Raw genomic sequence first — 21,283 nt, 5'->3', positions numbered from 1 at the left:
TGGAATTTTTCTGTCACACAACACACCACTCGCTTCCTTCCATTTCATCCATATTACATACATTTGAATCTATTTATCCATTACTCTGTAATACCGATCCGAGGTACTTAAAACTCTCACTTTTCACCACATGGACACATATCAACAGATCAATCAGTTGAAAAAGAGGTTGGTCTATCTCCACTGAACTGGCAAGAACCACAAGTTCTTATCGAGCAGGGAACCATGTTGCCCTTTGAGCACTTCTAACACATTCAATCTTTTAACATCGACTTAGAGTCGCTATAAATATCATATAAGTATCATGTAAACCATATTTCTCGATGTTACCAATTTCATAAGGTTGCTAGTTTCATGTACTAAGCAGAACGCACTGAAGATGATCTCATCTAGACCGAAAACGTTTTGCGAATCCTTTTGGATGACTTTTAATGGTTTTTAATAAACTTTTTTATACCATTGTACAAACAGAAGTTTTTACTTCTGTATGATTTATTAATTTGATGGATCTCAAATATGTAAACAAGCAAGGGAAATTAACATAAAGTTCAGTGGAAAGATTTAAGTATATTTCTGGAAATTCCTGAAATATATGGTAAAAAGAGAAAAATCAAAGAAGCGGCTCTAATTATGTTAACTGAAATCAATTGCGTCGCAGATTCCTCGGCAGAATGCAGTAGGATCTGGTTACCCATATTAAAAGAGGAAATCAATAGAAAGGAAATAGTATTATTGATAAGTCAACAACATATCTAGGATACATCATTTATGCTTTAAAATAACATACATAGTTTGGTGTTAATATTGAGAGTATACTAAATATAAGATCAAATACTAGTAGAGAGAGTATCATGAGGTTTTTTTCTCATGATTTACTATGGGGTCAGTATGTGATTGTCTTTTTAATGATAAATAACATACTATGATTTTTCGGACGGGTATTCTTAAGTTAAGTTAAAGTTGATTTCATTTAATGGAATGAACTGAATTTTTTACCAAGTACCTACACTACAAGTATCTAACCAAAAAGTACAATACAAGTTACCAAGTAACCAAAACAAAATTCGTTTAGTTAGTAATTTTGTATGTTGAGAACGATTTCCAGCGTGGAAATCGAAACCACAAATAAACATATTTTAAAGTGAATATTTGTCTTACCTGATCGTATGCCCTTGTTAAAAAAGCTGCAAATGTGGAGGCAAATGCCACACACCTATTTCTTGTACAAGCTCCTGTAGCGGCGCCAATCATATTCTGTTCAGCAATGAAACATTCCACGAAATTTTTTGGTTTTGCTTTTAACAAATACTCAGAAAACGTGGAATTTCTCATGTCGCCGTCAAACGCTATTACTCTTGGATTTGTCTCTGCCAGTTTCAGCAAACCGTTTCCTATAACAATCCAAAAGGTAAATAACAGGTGATTAATTTAGAAGTAGTTTATACAAAAAGAAATAATAATGAATTTTTTTTGAAAATTTTTATAATCATACAAAGAACCATTCTTTACTATTACCTATTTCTTAAGAGGATGGGTACGTATTTTCGGCTGCAATGCTATTCAAATGGGGATTCATTTTTTTCGAATTCTGAGAAAACTAATAAGTATTCTTGAAAAAATTTAAACGCAGAATGAAAGATTACGTTATTAGTGAGTGCCGAAAGTCCCTGAGAACTTCTATAATGTTTATTTTAATAAGTTACAGAAGTGAAAAACTGAGACAAAATATAGTGTGATATTTAATTTCAAATATCTCATTCAAAATAAACTTTTTATTTATTCTAAGGGACTTTCGGCCCTCGATAATAAGTTAGTCTTTCATTCTGCGTTTAAATTTTTTAAAATTATTTATTAGTTTTTTCAGGATTCGAAAAAAATGGACACCATGTCCGTGGTAATATTTTCCAAATCTATCTTTGTCTTACAACGCACTCAGTCGAATAGAATATTGTCAGCATATTGTCAGTCAGACAGTGTCAATCAGTGACAATTTTAAATATTTGACATGACATCGGGAATATTTTGAGTTGTTGATTAAATAATCTTGATATAAGTACTATAGTGTATTTGATAAATAATTGATTTAAGACGTGAACTTAATAAAAAGTTATTTATTGTTTATTATTTGTGGAAGATCCAAGCAGAGAATACATCAGGGTAATTTCTGTAATCCAAGTATTTTGTTATTAAAGATGTTCAAAATTGTAAGCGTTCCATAGTAACAATATATTATTAAATAATCACTTTAACACTTTTCCTCTTGTCTCGATTGAGTATTAGTTTTTGTTGTACATATAAATTATTACAATCTCTGAAAACATAGTTTGTGAAAAAATTATCGCATTTATTAACTGAATTAATAATTTGCAATTATACAAATAACAGTTATCCAAAAACATTCAAAAGCCATCTCTTTAAGTTAATGATGACATTTTCAAGTAGAATGACATTCTAGTAATGTTTACATATCCATACCAGTGTGAATTTTACTACACGTAATTTGCCGTGTAAAGACAGAAAAAGTAGGGATAGCCGTAAAATATTTGCGAATTATGTACCCATGGCCTTAAAGATAATTTCTTTTAAATGTTGACCGTGACTATGGTTAAGAGGTCCATTCTGAAGTTCCAATTCTCGATGACGCGTCCTAGCATTTCGATTGGTATTTGACCAATGACTCGAATAATATTGGCTTCCAATGCCTCAATCGTAACCGGTTTATTCATGTAGATTTTGGACATTAGGTAGGCCCAAAGGAAACAGTCTATAAGGTGTGATGTCACAGGATCTAGGCGGTCAATTCACTGGTCCGAAGCGTGAAATAAATTGTTCACCGAATCGTTCTCACAGTAAAGCCATGCTTTCACAGGCTGTATGGCAAGTGGCGCCATCTCGTTGGAACCAAATATCGTCGAGACCACGAGCTTTAATTTCAGGTATCAAATAGTTTGTTATCATGGCGCGATAACGGTCTCTATTCACAGTAACATTCTGGTTGGCCTCTGTTTTAAAAAAATATGGACCGACGACCGACGATTTCACCGGTCCATAAACCACAGCAAACAACTGTTTTTTTCAGATGTAATGTCAACTCTTAAACCTCTTCGAGTTGCTCATCACCCCAAATACGGGCATTTTGTTTATTCACGTACCCATTAAGCCCAAATAGGCCTTATCGGAAAACATTTTTTTTTTTTTTTTTTTTTCGAAAACAGTGGATCTTTTGCAAGCTTTTTAAAGACCCCTCGACTGAAACTGTGACGTCTTGGAAGGTTAGTTGGCTTCAGATCTTGTACTAATTGAATTTTGTATGCTTTTAAACCAAGATCCTTACGTAAAATACGCCAAGTTGTTGCACACGCCAAGCCAAGCTATTAAGAACAGCGACCAATCGATTCTTCATTATTTTCGCGTACAGTGGGGTGTATTCTGTAACACTTCCGTTAAATTTTAGTGGCCTCTAAAATTTTAGCGCCCGCTAAAAATATTTTGGTATTCTGTAAATCATACATCCGTTAAAATCATAACCTAAACCGTTAAAACTCCCTCTAAATAAAAATATTTTAGAGGATGTCAAAACGTACCCGCTAAATTTTTAGCAGTCCGTTAAATGTGGTTTGATTATTTTTGTTGGGTTATGTTTGTATGAATAGTACTTTGTTATTCTTGTATTATACTGGAGATAAATATTTAAAAATGGAAAATGGCTTTTTATAATGTATTTGGTGAAGAAGTACTTAATAAATAATAATGAAAGGTAAGTCTCATTTTTACTTTACAATTGACACACTACACCTATAAGTAACAAAATTCAAATGTTTGTTTCTTTTTGTAGAGCTGATTTCAGATTACAACATAGACACAAAGTAAATAATTGACCTGAAAGTAAATAACTACAATTACCATTTCAAAGGAAGTAGGTAATACCTACCTAAGTACCTAGAAAGAAATGTTATTGAAAAAGTGTTGGAAGTCAAAGATGTTTGTCAAAGCAATTAAATCCTATTAATGCAGGTAAAATTATTTAAAGTTATTGTGGAACATTACAAAACGTACCAAATGATTACAAAGGTAAAGTTTCAGAAGGTTTATAACCAGATGCAGATTAATAAGATGACCTTAATGTTATTGAAAATAGACCATTTGACCAAAATTAGTGTCGAAGGGGAGAAGAAAAAATAAGATATGCATTTTTTCAGCAATATTTTAATGTATAACTTTATAAATAAAAATGTTTAATTGGAAAATATGAGTTTTACTAAAAAATAATTAAATATAATAAGTATTATTTTCTAGGAAACTGTCATTTTCTTCTTCTTCTTAAGGTTTTTGGCCTCTAACAGTCAGTTTTCGGTCAATTTCTAGGTTAAAAGTAGTTCAAAACGATCAACGTGCGACGTTGCCGTATTTGTTCCAAAACCTTTTAGAGGATTCCTCTAAAATAATATTATTTTAGCGGTCCTCTATAATATGTGTTTACAGAATGACAATCTAACCGAAAAGTTTTAGAGGACCGTTAAAAGTTAAATTTTAGAGGCCTCTTAAATTTAACGGAGATGTTACAGAATACACCCCACTATCCGCTACCTCCGCTATATTTTCTTCAGTACGTGCTGAATGTGGTCTATTTAGTCGGGTGTTTTTTTTTCCTTTGGAGTTGTATGACTACGGGCCCTTCAAGGCTCATTCGCCGATTCACCAATTTTGCTCATTTATTTTACAATATATTTTTCTATACCTATTTACTTAACATTTTCTATCCTACTTATTCTACATACTTTATAAGGAATGACCACTGGTCAGTGGGAATACCACATCAGGCAAAAACACAGGTTTATTTATATATTATAATAGATTTTAATTTCGGTCTTTACGTTAGTTAGTTGATAGTTTGATTTTTATATTTTTAATATGTTCTATAAATAATTGCATTAATTCTGTATTATTAATTAGTGATAATATATATGTTAAATTTATTGGGTGTGTTATATTTTTACAACTGTATAATTTACTTATAAACATATTTATATTTATTTGTATTAGAGGGCAATTTAAAATCATATGTTCAGCATCACCTATTTCTCCACATTGACAATATGGATTGTCTCTTAAATGAATTTTATGTAGATATGTTGGAATCAATGCATGGTTAAATCTTAAACGGCATATTTGTCTCACTGCGTATTTTGGAAGAGTTGTCAGTGCAAACCATGGTCTTGATGGTATTGTACATTGAATTTCTTTATAGTACATACCTTTTTTAATTTCCTCAAATTCTTTGCTCCAGATTATTTCATATATATCAGTGCTAATATTTTTCATTTCTTCCGGTGTACATTTGTAATTAATATATGTCCCTTCTTTTAGAGCCTGCTTAGCTAAGGAATCTACGAATTCATTACCCATAATTCCGCTGTGTCCTTTGACCCACAATAACCGTATTTTTTTTTAAATCTGTATTTAATTTGTTAATATTTTTGATTATTTCCAAAATAATATAATTTGCTTTGGAAGTTATCTTCAGGTGCTTTATTTTTAACAAAGCGCTTTTACTATCACTTATTAATAACAAATTCTGAATTTGTGATAATATGTTGACAATACTTCAAGGCTTCTAGTATACCTATTAACTCCGCCGAATATATGTTTGTGTTTATATTTAATTTTACCATTTTTTTATACTTAACTTGTGGATCATATATTGCACAGGCTGTTCCCTCCTTGTTTTTTGATGCGTCGGTGTAAATTTGATATGAATTTGGTACTAATTCTTTTATATCTGTTTCGAACATTAGATTTCTTATTTGATTTGGATATTTCGAATAATCTCGAAGGAAATTTATATTTATTTTCATCGTTTCTTCGAATTTATAGGTATAGCTTAGGTTTATTGATGTAGTGCAGTGGTTCCCAACCTTTTATGTTTGGCGGCCCACCTTCTGATGTTTTTCATATTCGCGACCCATGCCTCACCCGTGATGATATATACGTACGTTATTCAGCTACTGTAACAGCCTCGCCGCGAGACCCACCTGAAATCCGCCCGCGGCCCACTAGTGGGTCGCGACCCACCGGTTGGGAAACGCTGATGTAGTGTGAATATTTTCCTTGTACGCAATACAAGGTGATTTCTTTTTTTGCCAGTATTTATTCATTAAATCTTGTATTGACAATCGATGAATTTTTTCAATTATATTGGATTCTTTATGAAGTAATTTAATTAAAAATTGACTGCCTAGTTTGCATCTTCTTATTGTCATAGGCATTTCAGAACACTCTATAAATAAATTATTTAATAATAATAATAATAATAATAGAGCCTCAACAGAAAGGATGCGCTAAGGGTTCCATGGGTTGCAAAGAACAACTCATCATCGACTCAGTCATTTCTACTCAAGCATATTCCAAAAAGAGGAACTTATTTACTGCCTTCATTGATTACAAGAAGGCCTTTGACTCAGTGCCGCATGAATGGCTTATAGATATATTGAGAATATATAAAGTCGATGATAATATAGTGACCTTTTTAGAGCATATAATGACGGAGTGGAAGACTAGAATTCACCTTCAAATACCTGGTGAAAATAACATCGAAACTGAAAATATCGCAATCAGCCGTTTCAAGGAGATTCGCTGAGTCCACTGTGGTTCTGTCTAGCTATGAACCCACTATCTCAGCTATTGAACTCCACAGACGCAGGTTTTAGCATCAAAAATAACAACAATGTGGTGGCGAAGCTTAATCATTTATTGTATATGGATGATTTGAAATTAATGGCTTCCACTCGAAACCAACTCGATGAGATGCTAAAAACTGTAGAAACTTTTTCTAATGATATTAGCATGCACTTCGGACTAGACAAGTGCCGTATTTTAAATATAGTCAGAGGAAAGTTACAGCCCGCAGGATTCGATATGAAAAATGGCCAGAACATCGTGGCCATGGGTGAAAACGATATGTATAAATATCTTGGAGTAAAGCAAGCGCGGAGAATTGACCATAAACAAATGAAAACAGAGATAACTACTGAGTTTATACGAAGGGTAAAACAGCTGCTTCGCACACACCTTAATAGTAGAAATTTGTTTAAGGCACTAATGCCCGATTTCACCAACGATACCTAAACAGTTGCCTTATTAAGTAATTCTTATCGTTAGGAACTTCTTAAGTCAATACTTAGGAACAATCGCATTTCACAACTAAAAGAACTGCTTATCTAGGAAATGCTTTCCTAGGTATTACTTAGGGTACGTTTGAACTATTTTTGATAAATAAAAAGAAGAATAAGATGACATTTTCTTACTTTTTCGATTATTTGTCATTATTGTTTGTTTGCCAATTTGGTTTTATTCAGTTTTGTACTGTTATAGTTATTTTATTTAGTAGTTAGTTATTTGTGCATTAAGTTTGTATATAATAAATACAGTCTTGTATGTTGTTTGTATATGTACAGTGAAATGCAGGAAAAGAAAAGAGTTGTAAATTTCACATAGGACGAAAAATTGAAGTTAGTTGAATTGTCATTATTGAAATAATTTTAAAATATATAATATGTTGAAAATTGCTTTTTATTATTAATTTTTTAATGACACACTTTTAGTTATTGTATCATGAATGGGTTCTTGAAACACAACACTAGTTTGTTAGGTAGTAGGTAGTCTACATAATTTTGTCAACAGACCTGTAAAAAACTCCAAAGGATTTTCTATATTTTCCAACACATATTATATTATTAATATAAAAGAAAATACAAAATTACAACTAATAATATACATAATATTACAGAATAACAGAAAAATTAAGGTAAGAAGCAAATTATTGACAAACGTCACAAGTACATTAGTCAAAATTTTAAAAATATAACCTGACTGTCAACGATAAGTAATACCTAAAGTTTAGGGAGATCGAAAACCGTATCCTAACGTAAGGTAATGCTTAAGCGGTTTAGGCAATTCTTATCGTATGGTGAAATCCGTTTTAGAGTTAGGAAGTACCTAAACCCACTTAGGTAATTCTTAAATATTTAGGTATCGTTGGTGAAATCGGGTATAAACACCTACGCATGTTCCGCGCTTAGCTATTCATTTGGCATTGTTAAGTGGACAAAAACGGACATAGAAAATCTTCAGCGAAAAGTAAGAACGCACCTCACAAAGGCACAAAAACACCATCCAAAAAGTGCAGTAGAAAGAACGACATTACCACGGAATTTAGGAGGAAGAGGACTTATGGATATAGGTGAGCAATTAGACAAACAAATTGCTAATTTAAGATCTTATTTTCAGATGCAGGCTGAAACATCTACTCTACATCGCGCTATCTGCGCAGTAGATGACACAACACCGATAAAACTGAGGGAAGCAGAACTGCGCATAAACCACCTTACTAAGGACGAAAAAGTGCGCGCCTGGATGGGTAAACCTATGCACGAGCGACATCCCAATGAGGTCAGCCAAGATTATGTCGACAATATAGCGTCGAACTACTGGTTGACATCAGGAAAGATGTTCCCTGAAACGGAAGGTTCATTACTGGCCATTCAGGATCAGGTTATACCAACCAGAAATTACCTGAAATATATCATCAAAAACCCTCATGTTCAAAACGACAGATGCCGATATGGATGTCAAGCCCAAGAAACCATCCAACATCTTACAGGGGGCTGCCAGGCATTTGCTGCAACTGAGTACAAGGAACGGCATGATGCAGTGGGAAAAATCCTTCATCAGGAGATAGCTATTAAGCTGGGACTTCTCCAAACCGACCATCTCCCATATTATCAATACGTCCCTGAGAGTATGCTTGAGGATGGCAACTACAAGCTATACTGGGACCGCACTGTGCTCACAGACCAAACAGTGGCACATAATAGACCAGATCTCGTACTAGTTAATAAATTAACAAGACAAACAACACTAATTGATGTGGCGATACCTAACAACAATAATCTACGTAGTAAACTCACTGAAAAGATCGCCAAGTACAGAGATCTAGAAATTCAAATACGAAGGCAATGGAGAATGCAAAGTACCCAGACGATACCTATTGTTATGTCTACTACTGGAGTCATTCCGAAGAACCTCCTCGAAAGCATAAAAAGGCTGGGTCTAAATGAACATCTTTACAAGACCATGCAGAAAGCTGTACTACTCGCAACGGCCAGATGTGTACGAAAATTTTTGGGAGATACACCTGCATACCAAGTCACCTAGGGCTCGATAACACGGAAAGAGTCCCACCAGAGCTCAATCCTTTTGATACCGTAGGTATCTGGGATGAGTCAATTTCCCCCTTAGAGGGAGTGTGAGCCGTATGGCTAAATCTGGATAATAATGGAGTTTATTCGTAAAAAATAAATTATACATATAATAAACTCAGTTCCTCACTGAATTTGTACGGAAGTATTATTATATTTATTGGAGTAGACTTTAGAGCGCCTAAACACAGTCTTAAAAATTTGTTCACAACGACTTCAATTTTTTGTAGGTAACAGTTGGCTGCGTCCGCATAAAATACTGATCCATAATCTATTATTGCTCTTATATAAGCTCTATAGATTAAAAGAGAGAGATTGGGATCTGCTCCCCATGTGGAATGTGAAACTGCTCCTAAGATATTTACTCCTTTTTCTGATTTCCTAATTATATTTTCTATTTGTTCTTTCCATAGAAGTTTTTGATCCAAAATGACACCGAGGTGTTTTACAGATTTTTGTACCGGAAAATTTATATTATTTAATTTTATTTCTACTGGGACATTTTTCCTTTGTCTAGTAAATATACAGGCTTGAGTTTTATCTTTAGATAACGTAAGTCCATTTTTAAATGCCCAGTTACTAATTGTTATGTAGTTATCATTGATATTTTTGATTCCTTGATTAATTTCAGTTTGATCTTGATAAATTACCACATCGTCTGCAAATTGTATAATTTTTGAAAATTTTGCTGTTTTTTCTAAATCATGTGTATACAGCGTGTCTACTTAAGTTGGAAACATATGTGAAACTTTTTTATTATTAATTTTACGAAAAAAAGTTATTCTTTATAAAAAGTTCTGCATGCCCCAAAACCTAATATTCAATCATCGGATATCAAATTTTCTCAATATTATACGAGGTATGTCAAAAAATATGAATTTCGGTCAAGAATAAAGTATCTTTATTTCTCTCAATATCGAAAATTCTTATGATAAAAAGTTGTTTGGAATTAAAAACTAAGATCAAATATGCAATTACATGCTTCTAATTGAAAAAAAAAAAATTCTCAAAGTTATGGATACCCAACATCGTTTTTAATTATTACAAATATGATAACTCGTTTATTATTCATTTTATGACAAAAAGTTATTCTTCATAAAAAGCTTTGCATGGTCCAAAATCTAAGACACAAGCATGATATATCAACTTTTATTAATTTTATACGAGGTGTGTCAAAAATTATGAAATTCGCTCAAGATTATAGTACCTTTATATTTCACAATATTTCAATTAGAAGGATGTTATTGCATATCGAAACATAGATTTTAATTCTAAACAACTTTTTAATAGCCGTTTTCAATATTGTGAAAAATAAAGGTACTTTACTCTTGAATGAAATTCATATTTTTTTACATACCTCGTATAAAATTAATAAAATGTTATATCTGATGGTTGCATCCTCGGCCTTAGGACATACAGAGCTTTTTATAAAGAACACCTTTTTTTCGCAAAAGTAATAATAAAAGAGTTATCGTATGTGTAATAAATAAAAACGAAGTTAGTATCAATAAATTTGAGAAAAATTTGGAAAATATTTTTTTCCAATTAGAACCATGTAATTGCATATTTCATCTTAGTTTATATTTCCAAACAACTTTTCATAATAAGAATTTTCGATATTGAGAGAAATAAAGGTACTTTACTCTTGAACGAAGTTCATATTTTTTGACATACCTCGTATAATATTGAGAAAATTTGATATCTGATGATTGAATCTTAGGTTTTAGAGCATGCAGAACTTTTTATAAAGAATAACTTTTTTTCGTAAAATGCATAACAAAAAAGTTTCCCAAATGTTTCCAACTTAAGTAGACACGCTGTATATAAGGTACAATACTGGACTTAATATGCCTCCTTGTGGTAATCCATCTCTAGCAATTTGAGGTCCTAACAGGTTATTGTTAATGTTTAGGAATATTTTTCTGTTGGAATACATCTTAATTATTTTTTTATTAAAACTTTCCGGAAGATCAATTAGTGACATTTTGTTATATAGAATACTAAGATTGACATTATCGTATGCTCCTTCTATGTCCATAAATAAAGCTGTAACAGACTTATTTTCAGTAAAACTAAGATTAATATCTGTTACTAGATGACCTATGTTTTCTGTGGTAGAATATCCTCTTCTAAATCCGAATTGTGAAGCCGGTATTTTTTCATTAGATTTTAACCATTTCTCCAATCTCCACTTTACCATTCTTTCAAATGTTTTACTAATAGGCTATTGATTATGTACTATAGGAAAGGAACTACAACGTTAACGGGGTTTTATTACTTCATATGGTCAATGAATCTCTATATATGAAAAAACCGCGGAGTGCTACCATTTAAAGGGGTGCGTTTTTGAGAAATGGGTGAATTAGTCCCTGGGCACAGGTTACATTAGGGTGAGTTCTATGCACTTTTGGTACAAACACGTCTACATAAAAATTGTACCTGGTTAAATTTCCTATCTAAATATAACTTTTTAAAGTCAAAGATACTTTTTTTTACAAAAATATATTCAAAAGAAAAAGCCCAAAGAAACCCAAAAGAAAGAAATTTTGTTTTTTGTCCCATAACTTTTGTCCACGGGGATATAGGTATAGACATTGCTTCACAGAAAAAAAACTTAAATATTTTCTCTTTAAAATGATGCTTAGTAGAGGTCGTTAGGATTTACAGTTTTCGCAATATGATTTTTCAAAGTTCGCCACTCACAGCAATTTTGGGCAATTTTCCTTGTTATTTCGCAAATATTTTTCTGTAACTTTTTCTACGCAACTTTAGGCATATGCAGTGGTACATGTAAGAGGAATAGAAATCAATTACCTTTAAAATTTTCTACTGTATAATGTTGTACGACTTCTTTTAAAGAGGTTATCTTTTTCAAGATTTTATACTTTTAACAAGTTTTTATATTTTTTACGATTATTTTTTAAATTTCCCATTATAACTTTTTTTCTTCTACATTTAGGTATATATTATATAATAAAAAAGAAAGCTTATTCTGTTTACTTTAAAATGGTGTATTATAAAAAATTCTAGGATTATTTTTGAATAAGATATGCTTTTTCAAAATGTAATAAGTACTTGCAACGATTTTTGGTTTTAGGATTATTTTTTAAATTTCTCCTTATAACTTTTTTATGTGATTGTGTGTTATGATTGAATCTTATTTTTTATAGGTAATACTTTGGATCCACTTGACTCGGCCGGGCAAACTTCAAAATATGGATTAATTCCAATATTTTCTGTCAAAGCTCCTGCACCACAAGCTTTGCGTGAAAAAATACCATGTAAATGTACCAAAGGATGTACAAAAAACTGCGGTTGTAGGAAGATAGGAATTAGTTTTTCAATATTCTGCAAAGGGTGTATGTGCATGGGTACTAATTGTGGGACTCTAAGATAACTGAGGTGTCAGAGGAAGATATTGAAGCTAATGCTAACGAAGAGATGGACTTTGATTTTGAAATTATTTAAATGTCAACGTTTAAATAATTTTAACTAAAGTGATGTTCTCTAAGACTAATGTTTATGTAATTTTGGTAAAAGAAATAATTTTAAATAATACAGGTAAAAAAATATCAAAGAATCACTCGGTTTCCATTATTTAAATATAGATGATACACCATTTTAAAGAACAGAAAGTAAGCCCTCTTTATTCAGCAATATATAGTATATTCATGTACAAGAAAAAAAAAGTTATAATGAGAAATTTAAAAAATAATCCTAAAATCAAAAATCGTTGCAAGTACTTATTACATTTTGAAAAATAATATCTTATTCAAAAATAATCCTCGAATTTTTTGTAATACAAAATTTTAAAGTAAACAAAATAAGCTTTTTTTATTATATAATATAATATATACCTAAATGTAGAAGAAAAAAAGTTATAATGAGAAATTTCAAAAATAATCGTAAAAAATGGAAAAAATAATATTTTTTTTATATTAGGTATTCTATATTATATAATATAATATTATATTATATATACTATATATAATATAATATTATATAATATATAATATTTTTTTTATATTAGGTATTATATATTATATAATATAATATTATATTATATATACTATATATAATATAATATTATATAATATACAATATATCATATAATAATATAATTTTATTTTTATATTATATTATAAAAAATCGTTAAAAGTATAAAACTTTGAAAAACCATAATCGCTTTAAAAAAAAGTCGTACAACGTTAGACAGTAGACCATTTTAAAGCTAATTGATTTCTATTTCTATTACGTGTACCATTTCATATACCTAAAGTTACGTGGAAAAAAGTTACAGAACAATATTTGCGAAATTACAAGGAAAATTGCCCAAAATTGCTGTGAGTGGCGAACTTTGAAAAATCATATTTCGAAAACTATAAATCCTAATTAGCTCTACTACACAACATTTTAAAGAAGAAATATGTAGATTTTTTTCTGTAAAGCAATGTTTATACCTATATCCTCGTGGACAAAAGTTATGGGACAAAAAACAAAATTTCTTTCTTTTGGGTTTCTTTGTGCTTTTTCTTTTGAATATATTTTTGTAAAAAAAAGTATCATTAACTTTAAAAAGCGATATTTAGATAGGAAATTTAACCAGGAACAATTTTTATGTAGGTATGTTTATACCAAAAGTGCATAGAACTCACCCTAATGTAACCTGTGCCCAGGGACTAATTCACCCATTTCTCAAAAACGCACCCCTTTAAATGGTAGCACTCCGCGGTTTTTTCATATATAGATGTCCATTGACCATATGAAATAATAAAACCCCGTTAACGTTGTAGTTCCTTTTAGCTATCTTATTTTGAATATAATCAATAGCCTATAATACAAGATTCTAACGAGATTCCTCGATATGATTCTTGCATTTCTGGATTTTTGTATGGTTTTAGAAAGGGTAAATGGTATGGTAAATGGTCGCGTGTTATCCAATAATGAAATCTGGTTTACAAACTTACTGATCGTATAGCGCAGTGGTCGGCAAAGTGCGGCTCCGGAGCCGCATGTGGCTCTTTGGCTCCTTAGGTGCGGCTCATCTGGCACAAATATCCACGGAAAGCGCAATAATATTTTCATTTAAAAAAACTTGATAGGAAAAACATTTAGAAAAAACATTCTTATTACCTTTTATCAAACTTACAAACTTTAGCATTTGCCAAAAATCCTCTTAATGCTACGATAACCGAGTTAAAATTTTTTTCTTTTTAAAATTGGCATTAATAGCTTTGAAACACAATTTCTGGATTTAAAAAACAAGGAGGTATAGCGCTCTAAATTCGAATGTCTTTGTGTTGAATTGGAAATATTGGAGAAGAAAAAAATGTTCACAACACAAATGACCTGCTTTGAATGACTTGGAGAAGGAAGACATGATCAAATTCAACGCTTGGAATAGTATTCCTGATTCTTATGATCAGCTGAAAAGGTTCACGGTTCCTATTCTTTTCCTGTTCGGTTCTACATATCATTATTTAAAAAAATGGATTTTGCGCTAAAAATTTTGTAAAAAAATAAAGTGTTGTAGGAAATAAAGCCCTACAAAACGAAAGAAAATAAAAATTTTCAAGACGATTAGAAACGAAGATATCGCGAAAAGCGAAAAAAAAACACGTTTTAATTTTTTGGGGGGTTATGGATTTTGGGGGTTTAACAATTTTTTTGGTCGAATACTTTTTGATGTAGAACGTGGGGTTTTTTTATTTGTGGGATATCGCTGGGAGCATTTTTCACTATCTTAACCGACTAAACTCTTTAGTTTTATAATATAGTGTAAAAAAAGTTGCTGAACAAGCAGATTTGGCACTCATTTTTTTTTAAATTGTTGTAATGTTCATATTTAGACCAGGGCGCATCTGTAAAAATATTAGTACATATGGACGTTGAGAGGTGACTCAAATTTTTTTGCAGAAATTGCTTGAAAATAACTCAAATAATAATATTTGAGTTATCCTCCCTCTCAAAAAGGTCCGGAACATTGTTTAAATAATTAAAATGTCAAAAAATGAAGGAAAAATTCGATTTTTTTCTTCGTTTTTTTATTATAACTTTAAAAGTATTCATTTTCGAGAAAAGTTGTACTGACATAAAAGTTGCGTAATTAAATTTCCAACAACATAGAATTGGTTAAAAATATAGAAAATAGTCACCCTTGTTGCAAAATAACAATAATTGCGAAAAAATCATACAAAAACAAGTATTCGCATTTTACGTTTTTAAACCATTTATGCTACACTTAGGACCTTCATGTTTTAACCAGAAAAACTATATGATACAGTAAAACAATACTGTAAATGTCATTAAGATCAGTTCAATAGATTTTGCAAAATAAATTTTGCAATCCAGCTTTCGCAAAAAAAATTCATTTTTTCAAAATGTTACAGGACTGAAAATAAAGCAGAGAGCAAGTTGAAATTTTTTTTGCAGATAGAAGTGTACTGTAACTTTTATTTGCAATTTGCAAAATTAAAATCGATTAACTACCGCGGCGTCAGGAATTTTTTTAAATAAACATTAATTATTGGTGCTACGCGCAGGACAGCGGATAGTTTGCCCTGATTGGGCATTCCAATGACCTTTGATAATGATTGATACATTTTAATTTTTATTACATTTCAATATAAATAAATAAATTTGTTTATTGCAAAATAAAAACACATACTCTATCTTTTGAAATAACACTTTTTTTAGCAAAAACTTTCTTTGTTCATATATTTTAACTTAGAGAATAAAAGTTTATTATTTTTAAACATATACAATTGTTTAAACAATATTTCACAAACAATAATAAAATTAGTTTGATTTTTGTGGAATTAAAATATTAAAATACAACAAAATACAGAGTAAGAAAATAATGTATTAGATAAAGATTGGAAGAAATTTTTGGTGGAAATCAACTTGTGTGAATCGAACACCGCTGTCCTGCGCGTAGCACCAAAAATTAATGTTTATTTAAAAAATTTTCTGACGCCGTGGTAATTAATCGATTCTAATTTTGCAAATTGCAAATGAAAGGTACAGTACACTTCTATAAGCAAAAAAAAAAGTCAACTTGCTATCTGCTTTATTTTCCGTCCTGCAACATTTAAAGGAATGAATTTTTTTTGCGAAAGCTGGATTGCAAAACTTATTTTGCAAAATCTATTAAACCGATCATAATGAAATTTACAGTGTTGTTTTACTATATCATAAAGTTTTTATGGTCAAAATATGAAGGTCCTAAGTGTAGCGTAAATGGTTGAAAAACGTAAAATTCCAATACTTGTTATTGTATGGTTTTTTTCGCAATTATTGCTATTTTGCAACAAGGGTGACTATTTTTTAAATTTTTAACCAATTCTGTATTGTAGGAAATTTAATTACGCATCTTTTATGTCAGTACAACTTTTCTCAGAAATGAATAGTTTTAAAGTTATAATCAAAAAACCAATAAAAAAATCGAATTTTTCCTTCATATTTTGACATTTTGATTATTTAAACAATGTTCCGGACCATTTTGAGTGGGAGGATAACTCAAATATTATTATTTGAGGTATTTTCAAGCAATTTCTGAAAAAAAAATTTGAGTCACCTCTCAACGTCCATCTCAAAACAGATGCGCCCTGGACTAATTTGGCTCTTTGGCTAAAAAGTTTGCCGACCACTGGATAGCGAATTCGGTGCGTTCGGTAGACCGCTTATGTGGACCATAGGTTGAATAATTTCTAGATGCGGTGCCGGGACCCAGGGCCGGTGATAACGGGCCTGCAAGGGATTCACTGCAGGCGGGCGCCTCTGCTTGGAGGGCGCCAAATGAGCTTTTTTTGGCTGATATTATACAAAATACAGGAGAAAATGTCCTGGTTGAGAAATCTCAGAGAATAGTCTGGATGCAGCTCAACTGAACTCTTTCGGGCTGTAGTATCAAAAGTGAGAATAGCAATGATGATTGCCAACCTTCGTCGCGGAGATGGCACGTAAAGAAGAAGATACAAAATACTAATTAAAAAAAACCGAAGGGCGCCTATACTAGTTTTGCAGGCGGGCACCTTATACCCTAGCGCCGCTACTGCCGGGACCTTCAGGTGCAAGCTGGTTTTCGAGTCAGCGCCGAGTCTGTGTGCGTAAACCGGCCTGCCAAAAGTGCACCTGTGCGCTGACAACTGAATACAAAGGGTTATTAGCAAACAGACTCAGCGTTGACTCCGAAAACCAGCGTGCACCTTAGCAAGCTTGGATATTGCAGCTTACTTTAATCACCATTGATAAAGAAGGCTTTTGACTTCGTCTTTAATCCGAAAGATATTGGAAAACTGCTAAACATAAATTCAGTTACTAAATAATAAAGTGTTTTGCTATATTTTCTTACCGTAAGCATTTCTTGTTGCTACTTTTTCCCCTTTTACATAATCTGGAGGTTTCGATAAGCATATGTTGTTAATATTCGCTGCTTTCACTTTACTCAATGGTTTCGATATAGTAAAATCAAATGTGTTTATGTTTGGAGGAAGCATGGATCTTAAGTGTTGTAATACAGCCTCCGTTTTATCTCCAAGGGGTTTTCCATGCCAGTTATTTTCATTTTCAATGCCTGGAAAATCTTTGCCCTAATAAACAAATAAAAAGACTATTTAAAAAAATCAGAAAATTGTAAAAACGGTTGCCTCCTTCAAACTTAGAAGCTTCGAAATAACTTGATCTTGATGTTGCCGTTGATTGAAATGTTATAACGGGTGTTATTGTAGCCCAATCCTAATATATCAATCAATCAACGGTGTTACATAGTGTTACAATAATGGATTATTTGGAAATACCAATTCGTGGATATATTGATACATACAACAAACTGTGACAAACTGGCAACTCAAGTCAAGGTGAATATATATAAAGCAAGTGTGGAAGATATTTGGAGTAATAAATGAAATTGTTCTATGACAAATCTGTACTTAAACCTTTAAATTATACCAGCTATACACAGTATACTTAAACCTTAAAATTATACCAGCTAGACAGCTTCCCCTTCTCGGGAAACCTGTAACCCCTAGTAGAGAGTGCGTCCCCAAATGGCAGATAGGGGAATTCCCGGCTTGGTTTACCGGTGGGTAGGAGGGAAATAAAATACCTCCAATGAACCAACAGATATTACTTGTCAACCGTCTAGTCAGCGTGACAACTTGAGGCTAAAACACCCCTTACGAAATACCGAATATCCTAAATAAATTACCCCAAGCGAGTAGAGATAGTGCCTAAGAGTCTCGTACTGAAACTTGTGGCAGTCCCATGGATTCTGGGAGTGAACAGAAATATATTCGATAAGAAAAAAACGGATTAATTATAGGTTTTTAGGGTTGCTGTTGCTGAATACGAATACGTGATTAGCACAGACACAGGAGCACCTGGTGCCTAAGACAGGTTAGCTTCTGGAGTTTCGAAGGAATTAAATGGATTACTCTTAGGTATTTAACTTCAGAAGATAACCTGTCTTAGGAACTAGGTGCTCCGGTGTCTGTGCTGATCACGTATTCGTGTTTGTATTCGTTTGCATTAATGTAGTACCAAAGACCCTCGAAACTCCAGGAGCCCCTTTCATTGACCTTGGAAACCAGGTGTTCCGGGAGTCGGTTCTGGTGGCATATTCGTGTTTAGCGACCTCAAAAACCCTCCAGTAATTCATTTGCATCAATTAAATGCCGAAAACCATCGAAACTCTAGAAGGTGACGTCCCTTGCAGTAGCCCTGGCCACCACGTCCTCCGAGGTCAATTCTGATGGCATATTCGTGTTTAGCGATCCCAAAATTCCATGAGTAATCTGTTTATATCAATTTAATGCCGAAAACCATCGAAACTCTAGAAGATGACGTCCGTTGAAGGTCAAGGTCAAAGTAAAGGTCGCCATTGGATAGCCAGGAAAAAATCCTAGACTACTAGTACTTTTCCTTGATCCAAACTTCTACATGTTGCCAGATAACCAGTAACTCAGGGAATCGGAATACCCAGTTAGTCCAGAAAGCCACTGCGCATCCGCTAGGAAAAATATTCCGATTCGGAATTTTTGCACAATCTTACTCAAAAAGGACCCCTTTTAACAAATTTGCATGTTGCCAGGACCAAAAGTGGGTCAAAAATATTTGAAACGTTTTTTTTTTGTTTTTTTCCTAAAATTATATTTTTTGCATGGAACAAAGTTTTTTTAGGTTTCTTGGATCATTCCAAACAGAAAAGGTCTTTAGTGACTTTTCTCTAAAGTTGATAGTTTTTGACATATAAGCGATTAAAAATTAAAAAATTGCGAAATCGGCCATTTTTAACCTTCAAAAACTATGTGAAAAACTTAAAACTTGAATGTTGCCAAGGTAGGTAGATATTCTTTAGACATCGATTGATGAAATCCCGAATAGTTTTTTGCAATACAGTATTCAAAACTCCTTTGTTTTTTAATTTCTAATCACGCGTGCGCGACACTATTTTCCATCGTTGCATGTGTACAATATGGTACAAATGAAAGTAATAAATAATTCGTTATTTCGTAAACCGGCGACTTTAAGGAATAAACCCGAAACAGGTCGATTTTTATTTTTAAATGATGATATTGTGGCATATATGGTATTGTGACACTATTTATAACAGTCTGCTCACAGCTTGGCCTATCCTGACTGAACATTCTGGTCGTTGCTAGAGAACGCGCGAAACAACCATTCCTATCCACGGCATTCGGAGCGAGCGCTGCCGAAGTATATATAGAACCGAAATTCGTCCGTAGGCCAGTCAGTTAATATTTTACCATCGCGTGAATTATTGTAACGTGGCGATCGGGTTATTGAAATGTATATATTTTTAAAGTAGATAAATAATATTTGTAAATGAATTAAATAAGTTAGAAAGTGTAACATAAATTAGATATTGTTGTAAACTTAAGTGTTATAAATTAAACAATTTCAAGTAAGTCTTTTATTTATTTAATAATAATTAAAAGTCAATTCGCGTAACATTGGTGATCAGAAGTAGGAATTAACATAAATTCGCGTAAATACAGTTCGGAATAAATAAATAAATATAAATCGTAATTAAGCGAAGTGTGTGATCATGTCTTCCTTGTGAAAGCTAACAACTGCAGATCTGAGGCTTGAATTGGAAGAAAGGGACCTGAACTCTACTGGCAAAAAGTCTGAAGGACGCCTTAAAAGAAGATGGTCATGATCCAGAAGCCTATTTATTCGAGGAGAAGCATGCTGCTCTTGTTTCATTAATTTCGAAAGTTTCCTGCTGTATGACCAAACTTTATGGACTAGTATCGTTGCTACAAAACCAAGTCTCTGCTTCTGAAGTAAAGATCAAGGAGATGGAAAAGAAGATAGAAGAGGATAGGCCCAAATACAAATCGGAGCCACGGCCGATAACTGAAGGCAGTGTAAGTTCTGCTCGAGTCAAAATTCCAACTTTCGACGGAAAGTCTTCCTGGAGCAGTTATGTGAAACAGTTCGAAGCAGGTGCAAGAGCGAACGGATGGTCTGAAAAAGACAAAGCGGTAAACCTGGTTATTGCTCTTCGATGAGAGGCTTTAGATGTACTTGAGACCATAGCAGTAGAGGAAACTAATGATTATGAACAACTTATGAAGAGACTAAACATGCGCTATGGGCAGGAACATTTGGAGTATGTCTATCAGGCGCGGCTTAAAAATCGACGACAAAAGAAAGATGGAAGCTCTTCAAGAATATGAGCTAGATATTGCCAGGCTAGTGCGATTTGCTTATCCAACAGCTCCCGAAGACATGATGGAATGTTGGCTGTTCAAACATTTACCGATGGTCTTCGTGATTTTGAAATGCAGAGAACACTGCGATTAGTTCGTCACAAGACGCTGGTCGATGTATTGTCCGCGGCCCTCGAGTTTGAATCAGCTACGCAGGCCTCTGGTGAGTACAGTACAGTTCGAACTGTGAAAGAAGAAGAGGATGAAGACAAACTTGACCAGCTGGTAAATATGGTGAAAGGCATTACATCGAACAAAACGAAGACCATGAATTGCTGCAGTTGTGGC

General features: G+C 32.7%; 1 protein-coding gene and 1 long non-coding RNA gene across 2 annotated transcripts in view; one reads left to right on the top strand and one right to left on the bottom strand.

The window, feature by feature from the left end:
- Positions 1 to 21,283, bottom strand: part of LOC126884184 (transketolase-like) — a 146,774-nt gene that overhangs the window by 13,013 nt on the left and 112,478 nt on the right. Inside the window, exons 6-7 of the mRNA XM_050650041.1 lie at positions 17,611 to 17,848; positions 1,159 to 1,391 (exon numbers count right to left, since the gene is read on the bottom strand). Coding sequence (XP_050505998.1) covers positions 1,159 to 1,391; positions 17,611 to 17,848 — 471 coding nt within the window. The remainder of the gene's footprint in view (positions 1 to 1,158; positions 1,392 to 17,610; positions 17,849 to 21,283) is intronic.
- On the top strand, positions 3,425 to 4,247 carry LOC126884192 (uncharacterized). The gene is made up of 2 exons (XR_007697871.1): positions 3,425 to 3,757; positions 3,836 to 4,247. It is a non-coding gene; the product is annotated as an uncharacterized LOC126884192 (long non-coding RNA).

The sequence above is a fragment of the Diabrotica virgifera genome, chromosome 5 (assembly GCF_917563875.1).
Source record: "Diabrotica virgifera virgifera chromosome 5, PGI_DIABVI_V3a".
NCBI lineage: Eukaryota > Metazoa > Arthropoda > Insecta > Coleoptera > Chrysomelidae > Diabrotica > Diabrotica virgifera.
This window is presented reverse-complemented; position numbering and strand designations above follow the sequence as displayed.